Consider the following 16412-nt stretch of genomic DNA (forward strand, 5'->3'; position numbering starts at 1 on the left):
ACATCTGTGTTCAGCATTATCAGAATAAACACCATATATTACTATGAATATTAAAACAATTTGGGAGTTAATATAAACACTGTAGTGAAATTTAATGGTTAATGGTTAGCACTGTTGCCTCACAGTAAGAAGGTCGCTGGTTTGAGTCCCGAATAGGTCAGTTGGCATTTCTGTGTGGAGCTTGCATGTTCTCCCCGTGTTATCGTGGGTTTCCTCCGGGTGCTCCTGTGTCCCCTACAGTCCAAACACATGTGCTATAGGGGAATTGATGAACTAAATTGGCTGTAGTGTACAGTATGTGTGTCTATGGGTGTTTCCAGGTACTGGGTTGCAGCTGGAAGGGGATCCGCTGTGTAAAACATATGTTAGACAAATCCCCTTTCTTCCCCATTCTGATGTTCGCTATGAACTGCAGCAGATCGTATTGACCATGTCTACATGCCTAAATGCATTGACTTGCTGCCATGTGATTGGCTGATTAGAAATTTGTGTTAACGAGCAGTTGGACAGGTGTACCTAATAAAGTGAATATCTGCCTGCACTGAATAGACAAACACTTAAAAATTAAGATATGGAAAAAAAATTAGAACCAAATTCAACAAAATTATCAGGTTCTCTGGATTTATTAGGTAGCTACATGAGTTTGAGTAAAATATTAATCTTTTTTTTTATTCAGTAAAGGTCTGAGAACATCTATTTCAAATAAAAAGATTCTCATTTAGTGATTTCTTCTGGCAGAAAATGACAATTGGTCAACATAACAAATGTTGTAATTTGCCGTTATTGAAAATCAGCGTTATTTCCCTAAATTAGTGGTGTAGTCCTTGCTATACGCGTGTATACTCAGTATGCTTACTTTTTTCCACAAGCTGTTTGGGTATATATATATATATATATATATATATATATATATATATATATATATATATATACAAATACTATGTCAATGTAAGTCAATGGTTACAGGTTTCCAGCTTTATATATATATATATATATATATATATATATATATATATATATATATATATATATATATATATATATATATATATATAAAAAACACATTTTCTTTGTTTACCCCAAAAGGATCTGATCCTGAAAATGAAAATCTTAAAATCGCCTCTGTAAAACAGTATTTCACGTTTGTCTTAATTGTGCCACTACAGTGATATAATATATATATATATATATATATACATACACTTATAATGTATAACGACACAGTGTATAACACTAAAAATAATGACGCAAAGACTACTCAAACATCGCATAACAATATGCGATTTAAAAGGGCAACTACTAGTATATTATAGCAACAACAGAAGACAGACTCATAATAGTTTGGTTTTAAAAAAAAATAGGATAGGATTAGACTTTTAGCATCTTCCTTTAAATTGAACAAAATTGTTTTTTTTTTTTCTTTTTAAGTGGATAGTTTTCCCAAAAAATGAAAATTGTCATCATTTACTCAACCTCTACTTGTTCCAAACTGGTTTGTCTTTTTTTCCTTTTGTTAAACACAAAATACATTATTTTGTACAATATTATTTTAATATTATTTTATTTTAGACAATGTTTTAAAGAAAGCTGGAAACCTGCAAACTTACATTGACATAGTATTTGTTTTTCCTTTCGTGGAAGTTATTAGTTACAGGTACTGATGTTAAAAAAAAATTCATAAAAAAATAATATTTAAAAATTATATTTATATATATATATATATATATATATATATATATATATATATATATATATATATATATATATTGAATCAAGGAAACATTGACTTTCGTCATTTTTTTGCCTACTTTCATTTAAATTTTGGGTCGGGTGTAATAGTACACCACCTTTTTTTAAGACTACACCACTGCCCTAAATATGAATTTATTATTGATTTATCAGAGGTTGCCACAGCGGAATGAATCACCAAATTATCCAGCATATGTTTTATACAGCAGATGCTCTTCCAGCTGCAACCCAGTACTGGGAAACACCCACACACACTCACATTCAGTTCACACATACATACTTATGCACTACAGCCAATTTAGTTTATTTAATTCCTCCAAAACCGCATGTGTTTGGACTGTGGGGGAATCCGGAGCACCCGGAGGAAACCGACGCCAACACGGAGAGAACATGCAAACTCCACACAGCTGCGAGTCGAACTAGCAACCTCGCTTTGAGTTGACATAGCTAACTACTGAGCCACCGTGTCGCCCACGACTAAAAATATCGTGGCAAATCTGCGTCGTCATCTTATGACTATCCATTTCGTTTTCTGAATTATCAAATGTCTTATTAAAAAAACCACATTTAGGAGCATCTGTCTTTATGACGCTGGCGATGTTGCCATGAACCTGGCTTTCGTTATTAGCGTGCTTGGTTACAGCGGCACAACCAATCGTTATTCACGGTTGCCTTGATTGACGTGTCCAGAGGGCGGGCTCAATGTGAAATGGGCGTGGCTAGACGGAGGAAGCGGCTCTAGCATATCAAGCAAAACAAAAGCGATTCAACGAAATAATGCGACTAAACTGATCAGATGGTGAGTTTCTTCAGATGTTTTTAAGATTATATATCGATTTAAGCAGCATAGTAATGTGTTTAAAGTCAAAACGCAAATATATGATTAAAATTAACGCTGCATTGAACAGAAACTTGCCAGAAAAGTATCCGTTTGGTTCTGTTAAGGTAACGTTTAAGTTGGCTTTATTCACACACACTCATTCATTTTAACGCTCCCTGTATTGTTTACCATGTCAAAATTGAGGTAGAGTTGATTTTATATTCTCACATTCGTTCAGTGACAACTTGCAACACTGTCCATATTGTTTACCACGCTATTTTGAATATTCAATATCGATGTTGAGGTAATGTGCTTTTATATTAGCACATTCACACTTCACTCTTACTAATATAGTTTCAGAAAAGTATAGCAAATGGGGATATCATATATTAAGAACCCAATGACTCTCAGTACCGCATTGTTCATGGTCATTAAATAGTGCTGATGTTGTTTTGAAGTTACATGAGATTTTCCGATTTTAATGTTGTACTGTGATAGCCATTGGCTGCTAGTGTGATTTCCCAATTTAAAATGTGCAATACTTTTCTGAAGCTATATTTTCAAGGAGAAAGTCTGAATGTGTGAAAATAAATCTAACTTTACTTCAATTTTGATTCTCTTGAAGGTTGTTTACAGGCTCAGTTTTGAGTATTGTAACATGTGACTTGAAGAACTGTCTAGAAAATATTAAGTGGACCATAAATGTCTGCAGTTCAAAAGCAAAAAGTGCTGTGAATCTACTAAATCGTTTTTGGACAGTATCTTGTTGTTACTCTCCACAAACCATAGATATATACATCTATATGTATATCTATGTCCACAAACTAATTTGTTTTGTTTTTTTTTTTGCTAAGAAACATGAGTTTTACACGTCATAAAGCAATTATAATATGTGCACAAAATGCTGTTTTAAGAAAAGTGTTGTTTATTAGTGATTGTATATGAAAAGAATTGCCCATTTTTAAACATTTGTTGTTGTTTTTACCATGTCAAATGTACATTATTTCCTCTTTTTTGTTGATTAAAATGAGGTGACATCCACAAATACTGTTCAATGTCTGTTTTAAAAACATTTTTTAACTAAAACTTTTCTAGTCTTGATTGCTCAAAAATAGAATGAAGATATGAAACCTACTTAATATTTTTGTCATAAAACATAAAGTCTAGACAACATAAATGTTATATTGAAAATTTTATAAAACATAAATATTTGTTTATTAGCTATAAATCATAAAAATATATGTTTATCAGGAACAATTCACTCCCAAAAGTGAGTGATATAGTGAAATGTCTAAATATGTTTTAGAAAAAAAATTCAACCTTGATTTAATTTTGTTAGTTAATTTACAGAAGCGTTTTTGACACCCATCTAAACTTTTGTCTTACCATTTACACTTAATTAACACATTCAGTTCAGTTTTACCTAGAAGAATGACACAATTATTTACTACTAACAATAATTAACTTAAAATAAATTAATATGTAAATTAGTAAGCATTTCGTATGGAAACAAATCTTTGCAACTGCTTTTAGACCCTAAAAATAAAATCTATAATTTATTTTAATGAATAAATGTAATAAATGAAATACTTAAAAAATAGTTTTTTAAACAAATAAAAAACAAGTTATACTTTATATTTTTTTATTTATCTTTTTATATTATTGAATGTGATTGGCTGATTAGAAATTTGTGTTAACGAGCAGTTGGACAGGTGTACCTAATAAAGTGAATATCTGCCTGCACTGAATAGACAAACACTCAAAAATTAAGATATGGAAAAAATTAGAACCAAAATAAACAGAAAATTCTCAGGTTCTCTGGATTTGTTTGGTAGCTACATGAGTTTGAGTAAAATATTAATCTTTGTTTTTATGCTGTAAAGTTCTGAGAACATTTATTTTTCAAATAAAAATATTGTCATTTAGTGATTTCTTCTGGCAAAATAACAAATGTTGTAATTTGCCGTTATTGAAAATCAGCATTACTCCACTAAATATTAATTTATTATTGATTTGTCAGGGGTCGCCACAGGGGAATGAACTACCAACTTATCCAGCATATGTTTTATACAGCACATGCCCTTTTAGCTGCAACCCAGTACTGGGAAACACATACACACTCACATTCAATTCACACATACATACTCACACTGCAACCAATTTAGCTTACCCAATTTCCCTATAGCGCATGTGGTTGGACTGTGGGGGAATCCGGAGCACCCGGAGGAAACCCACGCCAGCACGGAGAGAACATGCAAACTACACACAGCTGGGGCTTGAACTAGCGAGAGTATACATGCAGCACCTTTAGCATTACATCTATAAATACTTTTTAAAATGTATATCTAAAGCTGTTAGGGGAAATAATTTGTAAATCTTATACATTTGTTTATTTTTTAAAATATGGATTTATATATATATATATATATATATATATATATATATATATATATATATATATATATATATATATATATATATATATATATATATATATATATATATATATATATATATATATATATATATATATACATACACAAGGCTCAACAATAAGGACTGCCCGATGGCCCGGGGCCAGCTTGAGAGACGCTCGGGACAGTAGACAAGATCGTTACTGGCCCGATTGGGCCACTGCTGCCATGTCACTAAAGTTTAATTTGCCCGCAACAGTTTGCAAATTTTGTAGAATTGAGAAACAGTTTGTGCTTTTAAGCCTTTAAATGCTCCCTTCTCTGTGATGTTGTAAACACCATATTGCTTTTCAGTTCCTCTTATCGGATTGGATGTTGTGAGCACGCTATTTTTGTCTGTAAGTTGGCAACAACCAGTGCAGCGAAGTGACAGAAACATGGCGGCAACATCAAATTATGAGGCTAATGTCTGGGAAGCAAACATTTATGTGGGTACAACATGTTGGAAAAAAGTTTGTCGTCAGTTTGGCAAAGCAGCCACCTTTTGTTAAATCATTAAGAACTGCAATAAAATACTTTTCCATACTGCACTTTTTGTTTCCATAACACTTTGAATTAATTATTAATTAATACATTAAAACACATTAAACACAATAACTTCTAAATTCACAGATGTTGTTTTTGACGCATTATTTAAAATATGTGGCTAAGAAATAGCTATTAACTTTTTTAGTTTTTTTGGTGGGACCAGGGAAAATTTTGACAGGGCAAGTAAAAATCTGAACCACTGGCCCTGGTTAAACCCTGATATATATATATATATATATATATATATATCTCATCCAGATCTAAACAGACCTGAATGCCCGATTGAAGTATTAATAATGGTGGTGAAGGTTTGGTTTGATGGTTTTGCTGTACTTATACCATGCTAACAGCACAGTAACTCCTCTTTATTCTTAGGTTTGCTGACGATGTCCTCTTTCCCGTCCTCCACCTCCAAGACTCTGTCCTCCACGCCGCTGAAGAGCAGATCCAGCGTCCTGCAGCGCAGTAGGAGTCTGGAATCCAGTGGCGGCTCCACCTCCTCTCTGATCTCTCCCATCTATCACGACAGCTTCGATCATTCAGAGGATGAACCAGAAGATCACTTTCAGCCTATTCGCAACCTCACCATCACGCTAAATGAAGACGCAGCGCCGCTTTCTCCATCCAGGTGGGCACTGATGAGTTCTGCACTGAGTAAGCAGTAGAGAATGGCTGCGTTCGAAATAGTCTTCTACTCGAGTAGGTAGCACATTTGAATTTACTGCATGACTATTAGAAAAAAAACAAACGGAGGAACACAAATCACCATGAAGTAAACAACCATGTCTTTCATTATTAGTCTTAAAATGACTTTTGTTTTAGGGGTGAGGTGAACACGACAGGCCTGGACGACAGACTTTCCTCCAGTCAGATGAAACTGAGCGCCTGGGAGCAGTGGATTGTGGCTAAAGCCAAGGAAGAGCGCGTCCGAAAGCAGCAGAAAGCTGTGGAGGTAATGTAGAGGATGTGGAATAAGTTATATGTTTGTACTTTAACTTTAAGGAGTGTTTTTTATTTTTTATTTTATGAGTGTATGCAGTATCACTCCATTTAATTTAATTTATTTCCTTTTTATTTATTTAAAATATTTATAAAGTTAAATTTATGATAGTAATATAGTTAATAATATAAAGCTAATATTATTTCCCCCTAAATTATTTTTATTATTTATTAATATTTAACATTATTATGATAACTATGATTATTATTATTGTTAATAATAATAATAATAATAATATGTAATATTATTTATTATTATTATTATTATTATTATTTAGTAATATTTATTATGATAAATAATATGTATTATTATTATTATTAATTTATTAATAGTTGATATTATTGTTATTTACTAATATTATTTATTATTATTAATATTTATTATTATTATGAATGATTATTATTTATTATCTATTATTATTATTATTATTAATAATAATAATCTATATTATTATGATTATTATTTATTAATACTATTTATTATTATTATTTAGTAATATTTATTATGATTAATAATATTTATTATTATTAGTTTATTAATAGTTGATATTAGTGTTATTTATTAATATTATTTATTATTATTAATATTTATGATTATTATTTATGATTATTATTTATTATCTATTATTTTTATTTTTATTAATAATAATAATAATAATAATTTATATTATTATGATTATTATTTATTATGATTATTATTTATTATTATTATTTATTGTTTAAATAAATTATTATTTATTGTTATTGTTATTATTATCATTATTATTTTTATTGTTATTAATATTTATTATTAATATTTTTGTTGTTCTTATTATTATTATTTATTGTTATTATTATTTTTTTATTATTTATCTATTATTATTATTTTGTTTATTATTATTATTATTATTATTTGTTATTATTATTATTATTTAATATTACTATTATTATTATTTGGCTTATTATTATTATTATCATTCATCTTCTTCTTCTTATTATTATTAAGCTGTATGTTTCCTCGTAATGCATGTATTGTCCAGTTTGTAATATGCATTTTAAATCAGTAGTTTCTAGCATAGTTACAGTATATAATCTGATGTGTGTAAATATGCTGGTGTATTTATAAATCTTAGTGATATCTAATTATTAGTCATATAATTACCTAATAATATCATTATACTTGTATTTTTATTTTAGCTTTTTAAATGGTATGATGAAATACTTGTTAAATAGGTTAGTAAATAGGTTTTGTTTTAATCATGTAAAATTATACACCTTTAATTACTAATATTTTTGTAGTGTTTTGTTTTAGTTTTAATTATTTAGTCTGAAAATTACATGTTTTAATTAATAGTTTTTTTTAGTAGTCATAAGTACAGTTTTATATAATTAGAAACCCTTGCAAAATGAGCTTTAAATATGCTGTATGTAAGTTTTTGACTCAAAAAGTACCATAATATGTTTGCAGATATTTAAGAAACATGCTGAGTGAACATTCTTGTTTATCTGAAAAACAATAATAAAGTCAGATATTCTGCTTTAAAAATGTCTTCGTTTTGGTTCTTTTAACCCGCCCACTGCCACTTTAGCCAATTATATTTCAGCACAATTTAAATCAGCCTTTAGGCTTGATAGTCAGACACACTTCTGTTGGTCTTTAATCAGGCAACCTGCTCTTCTGTGTGTTTTGATCTAGGAATGCAATACCTAGTTCAACCACTGGGTGTCAAACTGCCATACTGCACCTTTAATCAAGGTCTGTATTTCAGGAGCTCACGCTGAAGGATAAAGAGAAGGAGAAGGAAAAAGAAGAGCAGAAGAAGAAAGTCGCCAGTGATTGCAAAATTCAAGAGTGGCTGCAAATGAAACGAGAACAGGTGACGATTTCTGTCAACACCATTAGATGACAATTTATTGCATACAGCTTTTATTTCAGCTTGCATACATGCAGTGTTCTAGAATTACAGGTACATTGTGTGTCTTCAATTTAAACTATGATTAATTGATGACAAATTTACTGTGAATTACACAATCTAATGTCATTCTAGATTAAGAAAAACAAATGCAAATGCTTGAAATATAGCATCAATTCTGCACTTTCATTTGTTTCCATCCTCAGGAAAAGAAAGACAAGCAGTCCAGAGAGTCTCAGAAGAGCGAGAAACAGCTTAAAGAAGAGCAAAAGCGAGGGGAGATCGAGAGAAGAGCTCAGGAGAAATATAAAGAGTGGCTGCGGAAGAAGAAGCAGGAGGAAGCTGAGAGAAAGCTGAGAGAGAAGGTGAAGCTCTGAACGTTATGAGTCTGTAAATGATGACAGAACTTAGCGTTTTAACTCATATGATTGTCTTTTAAAGGAAGAAGCAGAGAGAAGACTAGCGGAAGAGCGGGAGCGGAAAGAAAAGGCGGAGGAAAGCTTTAAAGAATGGCTTGATGGGGTGAAAAGCAAACAGAAAGTGAGCCGACAGTCTTCAGCATGCTCAGCCGGTGAGTGAGCAACTAATACGTCTGCTTCAGAAAGTCACGAATGTGCAAAATAGTCATTGAAACCAGTTTTGGTAACACTTTACTTGAAGGGGAGTGTTCATAAGACTGTCATTAAGGGCTCTATTTTAACGGTCCATGCGCAAAGCGCAGGGCGCAAACGCTTTCAGGGCGTGTCAGGACGCGTTTTTGCTAATTTAAGGACGGGAAATCTGCCTTGCGCTTCGGCGCATGGTCTAAAAGGGTTGAGTTTATTTTCTTAATGAGTTATAGGTGTGTTTTGAGAATAAACCAGAGTCTCATCTCCCATTCCCTTTAAGAGCCAGCTGCGTCGCGCCAAGAGTGCATTCGCTATTTACAGGACGCAGAGTAAGTCTAAGTGGAAAAAATGAGCATTTCACAAGCAAACAGTTCACAGCTTTTTAACAGAAAACAGTTAAACAGAGCATCTACTGCGTGAGAATGAGAGATAATGGATCACTTTCACTTTCGCTCTTGGAGAGGGAAACCTTTACACACAGACATCTATTAGTCTATAAATAAATACTTTTGTTTGTTAAGCGCAAATATTCGTTTCAAAACTATTTCTAAATTCAGTTCTAATTTCCAGCAAATAAATAAATGAATAATAATAACAAAATGAGCTCAAAAACCTGAGTTATATCCTAAAACACATGCTGTGCCCCATATGGTCTAAAACCTGACAGGTGGGCAAATCTAAGCTTGTTTTTAATAAAACAAATATAAATATGGATATAATAAATAATACTGCTAATAATAATAACATTATACAAAAGCAAATTGTTATGAATGAACTGAAAAAGCCTCCCGAGATGATGAAGACATAAAAGCAGTGATTTTTCATATTTATGTAGGCTAGAAAATAATGTGTTTTGTAATATTTTAATCCTTTATATTTATATTCTATATCTATTCTTATTATATCCTATATATATCCTTAATATTTACATTTGTTCATATGTAAAGATATTTGCCTATTGCTCTCTTGTGTGTATTAAGCAGTGTGTAAGCGAGGCGCAACTCTGCGCTGGAGTTTAGACCGGGTTAGTTTTGGTCTAATGAAAAATCTATTATAGATTCTCAAAATAGCAACGCGCCAGCGGTCCGCCTCAGAACGCCTTCCTTTTTAGACCAGAACGCCTATGGGCGCAGAAATGTGCGCTAATGCATTTGCTATTTAAACAGCGTAGCGCAACGCCTCAAAACGACTCTTGCGCCAAGCTTAAAATACCAAAAGACTACTGCGCCACGCCTTGCGCCACACTGCGCCGGGTGTATGATAGGGCCCTAAGTGTCATTCTCTCAGTTATGACATTTTAAATGCAAAGATGACATTGTTTGTTATGACAACTTGACATAAACAAATACACCACAAGCTGTTTTTGACTATGACATGACAACTTGACATTACCAAGACAACAAAACCTGTCATAAATCTGTCATAAACATGATTGTCATCAAAGAGCTTAGAATCATCAAGAGGCGACGCTCAATAGAACGTTCCATTGCAACAGCCCCGCCATTTTGGAGTGACAGCGATCGGCCGTCCATTGGATCTTATTGCTCCTGCGATGGCAAGCAGATGCTTTGTTTTTTTATTTATTTATTTAAAAAGCGCATTTAAAGCTGAGATACAACCTGAAAGATGACAATACAACATCATCAGCACTTTTAATAGTTAATTTTACAGACTTGTTTATATCTTTAACCATATTTGTTTTCTTGAAACTGTCACTTTCAGATGAAATTACTTTAAATTAAATTAATTTAATAATTTACGCACTTAATATAAACATATTAACATGCCAGTTTTAATATAAATTAAAACTGGCATGTTTAATTAAATTAACATGACATTAAAAATATGTTGATAACAGATTGACAGCACTTTTTGTTGCAGTATTGTGTTATAGGAGTATAGTATTTTTCCAGTGTTGTCTGTTAAAGAAAGACTAATAAAGCTTTTATGTAAAAAGCCACTTTGTCCAAAATGATTGAATTCTGACACAATTTTAATGCTGTCATTACAAATCGTGGAGGCCATACTAACTAGATAAAGTAGTTTTTGTTGTGGAGTATACTCATTTTTGTAGCGCTCTAATTTGAGTAAAGCTAAAAAATAAAATAGAAGTCAAGTTTTTTTTTTTTTTTTTTACAAAAAGTATAAGGGATATTTTAGATATCAGATAAAGTAAACTTAGTCTTGTCAACATTTTGGAAATTGTTTACATTGAGATATTGTTTAATATGTTACTTTTCACAGGGGGTGTACTCATTTATGCTGAGAGCACAAATACACACATAATATTTTAATTCATATTCAACTCAGTATTTTAATTCAGTCTGTCTAATGTTAGTTATCTGTGCTGTTGTTATATTGGAACACCCCACATAAATCTCTCTTTTAAATTCATATTTTTAATAGGAAGCTGTACAATATTGGATTTGTGCATATACATTAGATTAGTCGGTACTGAATCCAAATCTGGAGCTGATCTAACAAAATAACTTACGATAACGCTCCAAAAACTAGTACAGCCAAATTTATATGTTATAGAAAAATATTAAATACAAATTTAAAAAGGAAAAATCAAGAGAAGCAAAGAAATGTAAAAAAAAACATTTTGTAGTTTGTAATTTATTATATATATATATATATATTTATATATATATATATATATATATATATATATATATATATATATATATATATATATATATATAAATATATATATATTTATCAAGATATATATATATATATATATATATATATATATATATATATATATATATATATATATATATATATATATATATATATATATATATATACACATATATACATATACACACACACACACACACACACACACACACACACACACAGTTAAAGTCAGAATTATTCATCCCGCTTTGAATTTTATTTCTTTTTTTAAATATTTCCTAAATGATGTTTAACAGAGCAAGGAAATTTTCACAGTATGTCTGATAATATTTTTTCTTCTGGAGAAAGTCTTATTTGTTTTATTTTGACTAGAATAAAAGCAGTTTTAAATTTTTTAAAACACTATTTTAAGGTCAATATTATTAGCCCCTTTAAGCTAATTTTTTCGATAGTCGACAGAACAAACCATCGTTATATAATAACTTGCCTAATTACCCTAACCTGCCTAGTTCACCTAATTAACCTAGTTAAGAAGTTTAAATGTCACTTTAAGCTGTATAGAAGTGTCTTGAAAAATATCTAGTCAAATATTATTTACTGTTATCATGGCAAAGATAAAAAATAAATCAGTTATTAGAGATGAGTTATTAAAACTATTATGATTAGAAATGTACTGAACAAAATCTTCTCTGTGTTAAACAGAAATTGGGGGGAAAAATACACTGTATAATAATTTTGACTTTAACTGTATATATAACTTTTCCCTGCAATTATGAGTTACAAGAATAAAATATTTAATTGAGATCTCATATTTTAAAAAGGATCCTTATTTAATCACGTTAGCAAAATTGAAGTTTTGTTTTTTGAATTTCAAGTAGATTTATATCACACAAAACATCCTAACTAGGAAGGTTAAACTTTACATTTTGAGATGTATGAAAGTCTCAAAGACCGTTTTACATTTTTATTTAATGAAGTAAACAAGTTTAACATTTCTCTTGCTGTTGTGACTTTATATTGTATAATTCTGTAACAATTACAAGATAAATATTTACGTAAATTTTCCTTGGCAGTAGAGTTTATTCCTCATTTCTTGCTTGTTTTTCCTTCACAATCTATTTCCTGTAATTAATTTTTTTTTCTGAATCGCTAGAAAAAGTCACAATTATATATACATACATATATATATATATATATATATATATATATATATATATATATATATATATATATATATATATATACATATATAAATATATATATATATATATATAATCATATAAACTTTTAAACATTTGAATCCTCATATTTATCTCCTATTTTTTTTACCTTTATTTATTTTTTTCTAAGTATATAAATTAAAAATCAGGTTAGTTTTCTCAGATATACAAGCATAAAGATGAAAGAATCACAAGATATTCAAAACAAATATGTTTTTACTCAGATTCTGTCGCATTTTAAGGAAAATGGTCAGAGTGTACATGTAGAAATCATGATTCAATCCTTATTTCTATACCACTTTTACTAGATTGCCTCAAAGCAGCTTAACAGTGTGTCAGTCCAGTTTTCAGAGTTGACCTTATTTTATTCACAGTCCAGAAATAAACCTCTGGACAGTAATAAATCCAACACAAATCCCCACACTGTAGATTGTGACGAACAATGCAACACTAAACCAAACATGATTTTTCCTGATCACTTCCAGGGAGCTATAACAATGTGAATTATCCGTCTCCGAGTTTCGTCAACCCCATTCCCTGGAAACCCATTCATGTCCCGAAGCAGGAGCCATCGGCCCGCAAGAGTTCATCTCGGAGGAGAAAAACAGGACCAGCCAAAAGCCAATCCAGCTCCTGCTTCACTTACAGACCCAAAGACACCATCAGTTTCGCCTGTAAGAGGCGCTGATGCTGCCATCTGCTGGACTCTTATTAACACTTGCTGCGTTTTTATCAAGCAGAAATTGATGTTTTTGACTCGATGAGTTGACTCGTGTGTATTTTTGGTTGAATGTTTGCTAAATATGAAAGCAGATGATTTTTCTACTCCAAATAAAAGATTTTTGTAAATGCAATAATTTGTCTCGCGTTATTTTGAGATACATTTCCTACAATTTCAACATGTTTGCTTATTTAAATAGCTCTTTATCGTGTAAACGTATAAAAATAGAGAATTGTCTTTGAGCTGGAGTGTTTTGTTTAATCAAAACCATCAATATTGTGAAATATTATTACAATTCAAAATGTCTTTATGTTTTTAAAAGTCCAGTTTATTTTGTTTAAATGTTTTTTTGAAGATGACCATTTTCATGTTTTCTTTATGTCAATAATGTTTGAAATTATCACAAAAAGAAAACAGGAATTACATATTTACTTTACTTTCTTTATTGTCCACAAGTGGAAATTTATCTTTGGCTTCACCACACAACCACATCAGCGTTTACATTACACACATCACAGAAAAAACATTCAACACAAATACATTCAACGTCGTCACACATATCACATTAAAAAACACTATTTAAAACCCTACACATAATTAAAACCCAGTATTTAAAATTCTAATCGCACTTGGCACAAAGGACATTTGATACACATTTTTCTTTACTTGAGGTTGCCTAAAACGTCTTTTTGATGGCAAGAGCTGAAGTTGGATATTTAAGGGATGGGAACAATCTTCAACAATGATGTGTGCTTTCTGTCTAATTCTCATTGAATAAATTTCATTTGGTTGTTTTTGCGCTTTACCTACAATTGTACTGCCAATTTTTACTACTCGACACAGTTTTTGCTCTTCCTTCATTGGCAACAGTCCATACCATGCTATCATGTTAAAACTCACAACACTTTCAACCAAGTTCCTGTATACCATCTCAAGGACATCTTGACTCACACCAAATTGTTGTAACCTCCTAATGAGGTATAATCTCTGCATTGCTTTTTTCAAAATGCACTCTGCATTTGCAGCAAATGTTAGTCCACTATCAATAAGTGTTCCTAAATATTTAAAACAGTCAACTGTCTCTATTTCATGTCCCTCAAGGACCAGCGGTTTCGACCCTTGACTAAGCACTTTTTCATTTCTGCTAATTATCATCTCCTTGGATTTTATTAAAATTGATCTCCAGTGAACTCTTTTTACACCAGTTTTGGAGCATATGTATATAATTATAGTACGAGGTATCTCCTTCTGTTCCTATTTTAGTCAACCGTCCAACAAGTGCCATATCATCTGCATATTTAAATAACTTAAAACCTGAGTCCAGGGCCCGGTTTTTCAAAAGGTTTAATCCGGATAAAATTGAACCGGATTTAGTAATCCTGTTTTTGCGATGCATGATCACGTAATCCAGCTTACTTTTTGAGCCAGTTTTTCAAAGCAACATTGGATTGGATCAATCTGATCTGGATAGGAACTTTTCAGGATCACTAAATCTGGATAACCAGTGCTCAAACAGCATAGGACATCACAATGTAGAACTATAGATATGTAAAGAGTAGAATAGCATGGGGTCAATATAACTTTATTTTTATTTGAAATGAAAACTAAGAAAATTTGATAATTATTAAAATAATAATAAATAATAATAAAAACAAGAAAAACAATACCCCATCCTCTTTAAGCAGTCTGCTCATTTGAGACCTACAACACTACATTGAGGATATTTTTAATAAGTTTCAAATATAGATGTAATGAATAAAAAAAAAGAGTTAATGTAAAAAACTCCACAATAATTTCAGACTTCCTCGACTGATGTGGAGAGACCAGCTTGTCTGATTGTAGCCTTTAGGAGGTGGATCTCAAGTCTGGTCTTGGTTTGCTGCAGTTTGGTCAGAGTCAGTTGTTTCTCTGCCAGATGAAGCTGTGCTTCTGCCCTTTCAGTCTCTTTTTGCAATTGTTGAAAGTGATTTCAAAAATCATTGATTGCCATTCTTTGCATTTTTTTTAATTCTGTATTCATTGCATGCATCACTAATAAATATTCTAAAAAGAAAAATATTTTCCATTGTGATGAATATATATATCAATTAGTGAAAGAATAAAATTGATTGTTTTTGGTCAGTTTTGACAGCTGTTTGGGGGATTATTTTATGGGGCCAAACTCTTTCTACTTTGCTGTAGGCCTATACTGAAAGGCTGAATACGTTAAAGCCAATAATCACTATAGCCTGACAGATGAACAAATAAAACGAAAACCTTATGAATAAACTGTATATCTCGTAAGATATTGTATGATCCAAAAATAATATTACTTAATACATTTTTTAAGTTTTCATTACATTTTGGGCATGAAATCCATGCTAAATCCACCCTTCTGATGGGATCAGTTTAATCCAGGTTTTTTGGATCAAAGCGATCCAGATCCTACAAAAAAGGTCTGAAAAACCCAAACTAAAGGTTTGATCCGGATCAAAACTAAGATTGGATTACGTGATCTAATCCGATTATGTAATCCGTTTTTTTCTTTTGAAAAACCCATTTTCAAGATTTGATCCAATCCCTTATCCAAAATCCTAGTGGATTACTTTTGAAAAACCGGGCCCTGGATCTTAAGTTCATTTGTGTAAAGAGAAAATAGTAAGGGTGATAAAATGCTTCCTTGCGGAACTCCTGTATTTACAATCATTGTTTTAGACACCATTTCATTAACGACTACTTTTCAGAATAAAAACAGCACAAATACTGAAATTGATGT

At 31.1% G+C, this 16412-nt stretch overlaps 1 protein-coding gene across 1 annotated transcript; it reads left to right on the plus strand.

Moving 5' to 3' along the window:
• Window positions 1-2453: 2453 nt before the first annotated feature.
• On the plus strand, window positions 2454-13790 carry ccdc34 (coiled-coil domain containing 34). The gene is given in 7 exon segments (NM_001045845.4): window positions 2454-2548; window positions 5947-6199; window positions 6394-6523; window positions 8319-8426; window positions 8669-8827; window positions 8904-9033; window positions 13422-13790. Coding segments are annotated over 6 exon segments (972 nt in total). The 5' UTR covers window positions 2454-2548; window positions 5947-5957; the 3' UTR covers window positions 13625-13790.
• The last annotated feature ends 2622 nt before the right edge of the window (window positions 13791-16412 follow it).

This window comes from Danio rerio, chromosome 25 (genome assembly GCF_052040795.2).
Source record: "Danio rerio strain M-AB ecotype USA chromosome 25, GRCz13ab, whole genome shotgun sequence".
NCBI classification, from domain to species: Eukaryota; Metazoa; Chordata; class Actinopteri; order Cypriniformes; family Danionidae; genus Danio; species Danio rerio.